The 9,879-nt window shown below is 48.6% G+C and overlaps 2 protein-coding genes across 2 annotated transcripts; both read right to left on the bottom strand.

Annotated features, from left to right (window-relative positions):
• Window positions 1-2,533: 2,533 nt before the first annotated feature.
• LOC120707194 (U-box domain-containing protein 35-like) lies at window positions 2,534-5,569 on the bottom strand. The gene is made up of 5 exons (XM_039992032.1): window positions 5,161-5,569; window positions 4,969-5,063; window positions 4,748-4,872; window positions 4,133-4,637; window positions 2,534-4,026 (listed from the first exon to the last, which is right to left on the bottom strand). The coding sequence occupies exons 1-5, from the start codon at window positions 5,357-5,359 to the stop codon at window positions 2,683-2,685; spliced, it is 2,268 nt and encodes a 755-aa protein (XP_039847966.1). The 5' UTR covers window positions 5,360-5,569; the 3' UTR covers window positions 2,534-2,682.
• A 193-nt stretch (window positions 5,570-5,762) lies between these two features.
• LOC120707193 (lycopene epsilon cyclase, chloroplastic-like) lies at window positions 5,763-9,879 on the bottom strand. The gene is made up of 10 exons (XM_039992031.1): window positions 9,408-9,879; window positions 8,041-8,212; window positions 7,833-7,968; window positions 7,520-7,733; window positions 7,212-7,355; window positions 7,018-7,125; window positions 6,832-6,928; window positions 6,620-6,748; window positions 6,389-6,521; window positions 5,763-6,285 (listed from the first exon to the last, which is right to left on the bottom strand). Exons 1-10 carry the CDS (start codon window positions 9,720-9,722, stop codon window positions 6,120-6,122), a joined length of 1,614 nt encoding a protein of 537 aa, XP_039847965.1. The 5' UTR covers window positions 9,723-9,879; the 3' UTR covers window positions 5,763-6,119.

The following is a 9,879-nucleotide window of genomic DNA, read 5'->3' as shown; positions in this document are numbered from 1 at the left end:
CAGATTTCGATTTTGCAAGTTCGTGGACCTAAGTGGCACCTCGGGACAAGTTCGAGGACCGCTGGTGTATTTAACTCTTGTTTTTTTATCGATGAAACCGGAGAAACCAGTCCCACCACCATGTACTCTATCACATGAATACATAGATAGGAGCAAATGATACAATCCCAAGCATAGCATAGCTACTCCCTCCGTCCCAAAATATAAGTATTTATCGACTTCTGCGATTCACGTTTGACCATTCGTCTTATTCAAAAAATTTGTGAAAATATTATTTATTTTGTTATGACATGTTTTATCATCGTATATATTTTAAGTATATCATAATTATTTTTATATTTTTATAAATTTTTTAAATAAGATGAATGATCAAACGTAATCAGCAAAAGTCAACAAATAGTTATATTCTGGGACGGAGGGAGTAGTTTATTATATCAAGTTTCTCTCCTCATTGCCTTTTTACCATAATGCGGATCCGGTTCCTCTACAGTTGCGCATTGAACAGTAAAATGAGTCTGGTGCCACAGTACCTTCTGTAGTACTGTTCATCCTCTGTAGTACTGTAGAAGAAAGGGTGGGTTGGAGGGGTGGGAGACGTCCGATCCGGAACGGGTGGATGAGATCGTGCGCTACAGAGGTGAACAGTACCAGTGTGAACAGTATAGTGAGAACTGTTCGTAACACTGTTGCTACAAAAACAGTTCCGATGGCGGAACCGGATCCCAGAATGCATACCAAATAATAAAACAAGCATTTTTTAAAAAATTCAAATGTGTGGCATGTTTGGTCGCTTTGCCTTCTAAGTTAGAAGCGGTTAATCACTAGTTTCATACTGAAATATCAATTTAAGTTCATGAGCTTAACGAGCCAACTCGTGTTCTTATCACGTCTGGTTGAGCCAAGCCAGATTTTTTCTCACTACCATTTCAAGCCAGGTTGAGCCAGCTCATTATCCTAGTGAGGTTGAGATTAGCTGAGTCAGCTAAAAATCGACCCCTATATATATCAAGTTACTTGATCGAACACGATATATGTTATATTGGACTCTTGTCTAATTATTATGTTTGAATGTGGTATGCCATCTTCAATAAATGAATAGTGGTAACATGCATGCAACTAATTCAATTTGAGACATCATATTGGAATCACATTTCTAAAATTAATTCTAACTGGCATGATGGCTCGTGCTAATAGCGTGGCTAGTCTGGTTTCAGCTATCATTGTGATAAATAATTAATATTTATCTTGTTTTCTCCAAGAAGTTTTCTTATTTTTGTGCAAGATCTTTTGAGTTGTTTTTCTCTCGTCATTTTTCTAAACAATTACATCAATGTACCATCTTCTTTCTTGCATCTTGAGCAATCCAACTTTATCATCCACGATCAAGATTTTGGTGCCCATCTTATCCATACACATCATAGAATAGGCCTATGCTATTTAATATTCTCCTACACTTTTTTAGCATGTTTAGCTCTATCTATCCCTCGGACATCCTGAACTGTGGGCCAACTTCATATCTTCCACTATTTCTCTTTATCACATTCAACCCGGCTTTTATGTATTTTTTGAGTTATGCTCCCAATGTCGTTCTCAGCATCTGCACCAATGAACCTTCTTCTATTCCACACCGTGAGCAGGTCAATCTCTCGCTAGTCATCACAATCTCAATGCATGTGTGGTTCATATCATGAACTAAACCTCTCCTATTTTTCTTCCTAATTTGCTACTCAGTCACTATTTCTAATTTAATATGGACTCTTGAGTTATTTTAGACTAACAGTATAAATCCTTCTCTTGTTTAGATTGATGTGGTAATTTATAGTCTCTCTTGGTGAATGTGGTGGCTTCTTTTAACACTTCCTTATTAGTTGTTTTCATATATTTTTAATTTCAAATTTAGCTATTTACTAATAGTAACTCTTATATCATCAAGTGCTAATTTCTTATTTTAATGATCTCCAATTTTGATATTTACTAATCATATTCGACGTGGATTCTTTGGTTAACTTTGATTCTTTTATTTTTATAATTTTGAGATTTATCTATTTAATAATCGTATTCAGCATGGACTCTTAGCTCATGCCCTAATGTTTCTTATTTTTAAATTTTGAATTTAGCTATCTACTAATATATTTTTGGCAAGTGCTAATTTTTTTAGGATCCCTAATTTAGCAATTTACTAATATTATTCGATGTGGACCTTTTGGTTAAATCCTATTTTTTTGTTAATTATATTTGATATGGACTTTTTGGATTAATTTAGACCGCTAGATCTTCGTAAATTAAACGTTGTAAATACTTCTCTTTTTTAGATTAATATGGTAATTTCTAGCTTCTCTCGGCGAACGTGATGACTTGTTTTAACCCTCCATAATTAATATATAATTTTGAACAGTTATTTCTCCATCATCAGTTTGATTCCCATGCATGAAAAAGAGGCAGAATGAAACTTGTTGCCGTGCAACAGAGGATTGATGGATGTATCATCCCTCATCAAAATTAAATTGAAGTGATGAGCAGAGACGCAGCTAGCAGCACTGCAAGACGCGTGTTAGTATTTCTCATACGCAGAACTGTACATACACCAAGATCGACTTAGCTTTTGGATGATTTAACCCTCCTCCCCGTAAGTACAAAAATCTCCCTCTCTAACTGATCGACGAGCAATGCAAGTAGAGACCGCTAGCTCTCGGCCGTTTTCCACGAGCCGCCCTGCAGCGTCGTCGTGGAGCTGACGCTGGCGTGCGCGCCAGCGTCGCCGCCGCCGCTGGCGGCGGCCGCGGCCGTGACGCACGCGTCGTAGGCGATGCCGAGGTTCCTCAGCCGGTTGAGCTCCGGCAGGATGACGGTGGCGAGGTCCGGGCGGTCCCTGCGCCGCATCTCCGTGCACTTGAGCGCGAGCTTGGCGAAGCCGAGCGCCTCGTCGACGGGCCAGTCCTTGACGGTGGCGTCGAGCATCTGGTGGAAGGTGCCGGCGTCGATGGCCTTCTCGACGTGGTGCGTGAGCCCCATGGGCGGCCGCGCGGTGACTACCTGCAGCAGCAGCACGCCGAGGGAGTAGATGTCCGACTTGACCCCCAGCTTCCCCGTCTGCTGGTACTCCGGGTCGATGTAGCAGAAGGTGCCCGCCGTCGCCGTCAGCCGGTACTGCGTGACGCTGTCCGCCACCGCCGGCGGCACGAGGCGCGCCAGCCCGACGTCGCTGATCTTGCTGACGAAGTTGCGGTCGAGCAGGATGTTGGCCGGCTTGAGGTCCCGGTGCACCAGCGGCTCTGGCTTGGTCTGGTGCAGGAAGAGCAGCGCCGTGGCGACCTCCGCCGCGATCCGGAAGCGCTGGCTCCAGGGGATCGGCGGCGAGCCGCCGCGGCGGTAGAGGCGGTCCTCGAGGCTGCCGTTGTCCATGTACTCGTAGACGAGGCAGCCGTACTCGGGGCAGGCGCCGAGGAGGAGCACCATGTTGGGGTGGCGGATGCAGCTGAGCACCTCCACCTCCTGCTGGAACTGCTTGCGGCCCTGGTGCGCGTCGGGGCGGAGCACCTTGATGGCGACGGGGGTGTGGTCGAGGGCGGCGCGGTACACGGGGCCGTAGCCGCCCTCGCCGATCTTGAGGCCGTCGGAGAAGCGCTCGGTGGCCGCCTCGATCTCGTCGATGTGGTAGCGGCGGTAGCGGAAGTCGTGGCCGGAGATGGCGTCCAGGGCGCGCACCTTCTCGTCGGCCTCGCGGCGGGCGCGCACCTCGGCGTTGCGCCGCCGCTGGGCCTCCAGGTCGGCCAGCCGCTGCGCCGCCTCGGCGGCCTCCATGGCGGCGCGGCACTTGGCCTTCTCCATCTCGGCCAGCGCCAGCGCCGCCTCCTCCGCGTGCCGGGCCTCCTCCAGCCGCCGCGCGTCCTCCAGCTTGAGCAGCTGCATCTCCTTGGCGCGCTGCTTGGCGTTGATGGCCTCCCTGCACGCCGCGTTGTACATGTCCATCGTCTGCCGGAGCTCCAGACGGAGCCGCCGCATCTCGGCCTCCAACTCCCGATGCGCCTGCTGAACGCTGATCATGAGCATGCATATATAGTTTGTTTCCTTGAAGAAATTAATGAAATCAACAACAACGCATGCATCAGTTGCAGCATCTACTACTCACGGCGCCGGATGCCGGCGACATGGGCTCGTGACCGGGGCTGGCGGCGAGCGTGGTGGACATGTCGAGGTTCTCGCCGAAGTCCATGGAGGAGCCCAAGTCGAACTCGGAGAGGGAGTCGTGCCTCGCCGACCGGATGGACGCGTCGGAGTGGTCCTTGGACAGCGGCACCACCATCACGCTAACGTTCTTGGTCGCCGAGCCCGGGAGCGAGCGCTCCCGGAACGGCGGCCGCGTGGTGAGCTCCGGCAGGGTGCGGCCGTCGACGGAGCGCCTCGCCGCGTCGGGCGGCGTCGCCGGCGGCAGGTACCCCCTGGAGCCGCGCCGCGCGTACAGCGCCGACCCCCGGAGGGACTCGGCGTCCCGGAGGATGTCGGCGCCGGCGAAGGGCGGCACGCCGCACCTGGCGAGCCGGACGTTGACGGCCCTGCCCTTGGCCACGACGTAGATGCTGCAGTAGTCCGGCGCGCACTTCATCAGGGTCGACGGCACGTCCGCGTTCTTGAATTTCCTGCCCGATCGATCGAGACGCGTGCATTAATTACCCTTTCAGTTCAGGGCCTCTATATGAAAAAAAAATGGAGGATTCTATTATTTGAGCTACTAGTTACTAGCTAGTACTTGGTGAATGCATTTCTGCATGCTCCGCCGAGCGCGATGCTCTGGATCTTGTTTGCAGTGATGTAACCTAGAATGGCCTTGGACACGTCTGCCTCCTCCAATACGACCTCGGACACATCCACCTGCTGCAATAGCATGCAAATGCGTGATGCCGTCTTCCATTCTTTCATCAACCGATTCCATCCTCTTTTTGCAATCTGTAGTAAATCAGAACAACTTACCGCGTTCCGGCTGAATAATCCTCTGTAGGGGGCGAAGAGCTCCTTCATCTCAGCCTCCAGCGAGCCATGCGTCGTCTCCGCCGTGGAAGATCCATCTGCGAAGACCATCAACGACACAAACAAGCTCAGCCGCCGCTGCATCAAGGGAGAGAATGCTTGTGCGCCGGCGATGGTGGTGGGCGAACGACGTACGGTTGGAGGGCTGGTGGTGGGCGGCGACGTGGAGGAGGATGATGTGGGAGGCGCTGGAGAGGAGGTGGTCCACGACCCACTTGGCGGCCAGCTGGCTGTTCCGGTCGCGGTCGATGGCCACGACGATGGTGGGCGCCGCCTGGTGCGGCAGCGGCGACGCGGCCCGGTACTCGTCCGGGCTCAGAGGGCCTCCCTGCATCGCGCCACTGCCCGGCCGGAGATGATTGCGACAAGCCGCCGCGCGCCGCCACACCAACCGATCGAGGTGGACGCCGGTGAAGTACTGGCCGATCAGTGCGATGGATGTGGGAGGATTGGGGGCGCGGGAGAAGAAGGCAGAGAGGTGGAGGGAGACGGGTTGTGTCCGCCTCTCCTCCTGCCCTTCCTTCCTCTCTCTCCCTCGCCTCCAACCTTTGTGTGTGTCCTGCACAGGCCTTCTCCGATGCCTCCTCTACATCTTGAAGCTAAATGCCATGGGCCATGGCGGCAGGAGCAAGGACAGCCTCATACTATTCTTGCACATCTTTTTTCTCTCTCTTTTCCCCATTTGCAAATATTGTTGGAAAAAAGGAACATTTTGACTTGGCATTGAGAAACCTAGCTAAAATAAGGGTGTGATAGATGGGCATGTAAAAATGCCTTGAAACAGCAAAGACAGGGATGGAAACAAAAACAAGAGCCGGGGACCTAAAAATGGCCAATATGATGCAGGAACAATGACCATCAGTTGATCCCTCTACTTGTTCGTCCAGCATGCACAACACCATGTGCTTCCCTATCCCAGCACTATAGCAAACAAACAGTTACCAAGTGTACTCTATCATGCCACTGAGCAGCGACCCCGAGTCCCACCCGCTGTCAAACAGCAAAAAGAAAAGTAACCCTCAGATCCCCTCTAAGTTATGTACAACTACAAAACTGTACAGTTTCTAGAGTTCTTGCAGACTGGTGACATAGTTTTACAAGGTCAGGTAGGTCTTGATCATTGTCGAGCCTGTTGGGTCAGAGAGGAGATGTCTGACGAGGTTCATTCGCAATTGGTTCGGAGCTATGGCGAACATGTAGAATGAAAACAGTATTAGATCCACCGATGAAAGGGTTGAGCCCAAGAACCCTTGCCACATCCTGTTGAGAAGAACGGTGGTCGTCAAAACTTCCTAGAAGTGGTTAACTTAAGTACACTCAATTTCTCTGGAAATAGACTGAAAAATGGCAAAAGTGAAACTACCATTTCGGCACCCTGAAAAAGGCTTCGAAGAATGTTTGTATGCCTTCATTATTCAGTTGGATTATCAATGCCAATCCGAAAAGGAAGAAGGATCGTTGGCGTTTTCTTTCTTGAGGCCATAGTGTTCTCCATGCTGAAACATCAACATTAATTAGTAGCAGAAAGTTTTGCCCATTCGTATGAACTTTACACAGTAAAACTGCACTTGTCCAGAAGTGATGTAATACTTACCGAGCATTGATGGACTGTAATTTTGAGAACTTCCTGCCAAAAATTGTGCAGGAACTCGGTTCCTTAAGATATCGGATATTACAGAGGCATATCTTGGAGCCTCAGATAAAGATCTGACCACTGAGTAGCCTATGAATTTTCAACACGTTGTGAATATCAGAAAGATTACAAGGCAGGACATGGTGTATAAAAAATCAAGGATTTGTCCGTACCTGTTGCAGGATGCACCATACTTGCTGCAGCACCAAATGCAAGATTTTTCTGATCTGTATTCGGTAAGGACCCTCCAACAGGAATGTAGGACCATTCCTGAAACAAAGCTTCAGCATTTCAGTTTATTTTCACTTAACACATATGGATGAGAAATTACTAGTGCTAGTAACCCTTAACTTCTTTACCTCCTCGTGAACTTTCAGGATTCGAACTCCCATTGCATCCAACCGATACATTAATCTCTTCTTAAGTATATCAAAGGGCATCGCATCTTTAGAGGCTAAACATGTTTCCTGTGATAAAATACTTGATCGGAAACTTTGAAGCATGGGAAGTACTGGTGGCAGAATCACAGAGGTAATAAAAATTCCATACAGACCTCAAAGAAAACTCGCGTGGACGACATAGGCATAGCATACAGGAAAGTTGGATTTTCTTGTTCAGAGTCTGAGAATTTCTGTTGGAAACAATCTCTGTAGTCCATGAAAACCATTAAACTGGGATCATATGGATTGTTTTCGACCTGAAAAATTCAAATCATTCTGAAAGAAGAAATAACTAGTACCCAAATGCTAGGTTGAAAGTTTCGTCGAGAAACGAGAATGAGCAAACTAATGTTATGTAAATTACGAAATGACGGATAAAATAAATGGATTGAAAGTAACCGCTTCTTCGGTCTTTGTGTACCTCAACTTCTACTCCATATGCAGTCTGTACACAGACACGGGGACCTCCAACCTCATACTCCAGAAGCCTACCAGATGCTGCCCCCGAAGCAACAATGGCAAGCCTGCAGAGTATCTCACGGCCCCTTTCACAACAGACTACTCTATGACCATCTGGAGATTCGATGATCTTGTCCACTTTTGAGTTGAGGTATGTAACGCCAGCTTCATAGCATCTGCCAATTATTTAAGTGTTTCTGCTTGTCAATTTTATTATATCACGTTGCTTGCTTATTCATACTTCTGAATCCCAAGATTGGTACATAAGAATTTACCTTCTCAGTAACTCCTCATGCAGCAGGTCACGGTGCACCCTGCCATAGGAACGGCCAATCAGTATTGGTTTATTATTGTCTAGGTAGACAATAGTATCCTTCCAGACATGCTCGATACAGTTCTCTAGACCAAGATCTGGACAACAAAGAGAGAAAAGGATGGTATTAAGAAAAATTCTTCATTGTAGCGATGCAGATAATACAATACCTTTGAATTCATCCTCCCAGACACCATAGTTGTTCGTGAATGGAAGGTCAGGGCCAATAAGACCTACAGTGAGCCCTTTCTTGGCTGACTCTGAAGCTAGAGAAAGACCAGCAGGACCACAGCCAATGATAACCAAATCAAGTACTGAATTTTCATCGGATATGGGCAGCAGCTGCAAGAAAATAAAAGACCACATATTCATTTTCCTGAACCATACGACATTCTTTATGCCACTAGATTTTTAACTACTTAATCCTGTAAGAAAAAATCTCATTCCGTAAAAAAATAGGGTTACAGTAACAGTAAGAATTCAAACATCGTAAATGTGTACATAGTTTACAGCGCACAGGTTCCGATCGAAGTTCTGGGTAGTCCTAGGAAAAATGGCATGATTTTGGGTGTCACCTGTTCCTGGATCACTCCACTTGACTGCTTAAATTGAAGCAAAGTCAAACTGTGTGACATTAGACTGGAAATGCCATTCCCAGTGTGTGCAATCCAGTGAATTCAACATAACTGTGCAATCAGGCAACGTCACTCATACCATGGGTGGAAGTGGTAAAAAGAGAGAGATGGTAGTCATGTGCAAACACCCAAGTACGTGTGGCTGTGATTTATTTTCTTACAATAGGCCCGAGATATATGTGAACAGCCTTTGTCGCCACGAATCACAATAGCTAGCATCTTGTGACAGTTCCTTATTAGATTTGTCGAAGTCGTAGCCAAGTACAGTACAACACGATGTTCACTTCCAAACCGACATAATTCTTGACAGCTCCTGATAAGGTACAGTCATTTTCATGACAAAATGCATTTCAGAACTTTTAAACTGTACATTTCAGAAAGGACATAGTTCATTTATAAAACAGTGATAAACTGTGTGTCAAACAACCGAAGAGGAGATGGGCACTCAAGTAGTCATGTAGAACCCAAAACCATGGTGGCCACTGGCCAGGAAGGTAAAAAAACGCCGTGCCCACCAGTCTACCACTGGGTGACCACCCATTTCCGTGGACGTCCGTGTAGCCAACGCACGTGAAGTACAGTACGGCTGAAGGATGACGATCGTGTGGTTCCATGCTGAATTGTGCAATATTTTTACTATGCTCTTAAGAGATACGTAACTTACTTGGCTGTCGTTTTTTCTCTTGGAAAAGAAAGGTAAAGTTCGGGCTGAATAATACTGTTAAGTCAAAATTGTTACGATTGTACTTTCCGTTTCAGATATACATGTCAATCAAAGTTTCATGTCCAGTAAATCCCAAAATACTAGTTCATGAAAAGGGGGCGAAATCTGTAGTCGTGATCGTTAGAACGAGCACAGAAATTGATTAGAGAATTAACAGAATTATCAGTAATGTAATCACCTTGGAGGCGATCTTGGACTGGCTTTCCATGGGCTTGGTGGCCTGCATTTGCACGTAGAGAATCTCGCCGCCGCCGCCCTTGCGGTAGTCCTCCTCGTCCGCGAACTCGACGCCGACCGCCGCCGCCGCCGTCTCGTCGTTCTTCTCGGTCGCCACGCACCTCACCTTCGCGCCGCCCGAGCGCCGACCCGCGCCCGCCCGCCGCCACCTCTCCGCCCCCGCCCTCCGCGCCTTGTCGCCTCCGCCGCCGACCGCGCCGCGCGGCAGCCCGCGGCAGCCGAGCGGCGCGGAGATGGCCGCGCCCGTGAGCCCCATTGCGCCGGCCCCCTCCTCGGGCTCCCGCTCGCTGCCCCGTCTCCCGGCGCGGCACTCCTGCTTCGAATTGCGCGCGCGGTGGCGTGGTCGGAGGAGGGGGGGGGGGCGGCGGCGGCGAGGAGAGACAAAGCGAAGCGGACGAGTGGGCCGCTGCTGC

Source organism: Panicum virgatum, chromosome 5K (genome assembly GCF_016808335.1).
Source record: "Panicum virgatum strain AP13 chromosome 5K, P.virgatum_v5, whole genome shotgun sequence".
In the NCBI taxonomy this organism is placed as follows: Eukaryota; Viridiplantae; Streptophyta; class Magnoliopsida; order Poales; family Poaceae; genus Panicum; species Panicum virgatum.
The sequence above is the reverse complement of the archived record's forward strand: the minus strand, read 5'-3'. Positions and strand labels throughout refer to the sequence as shown.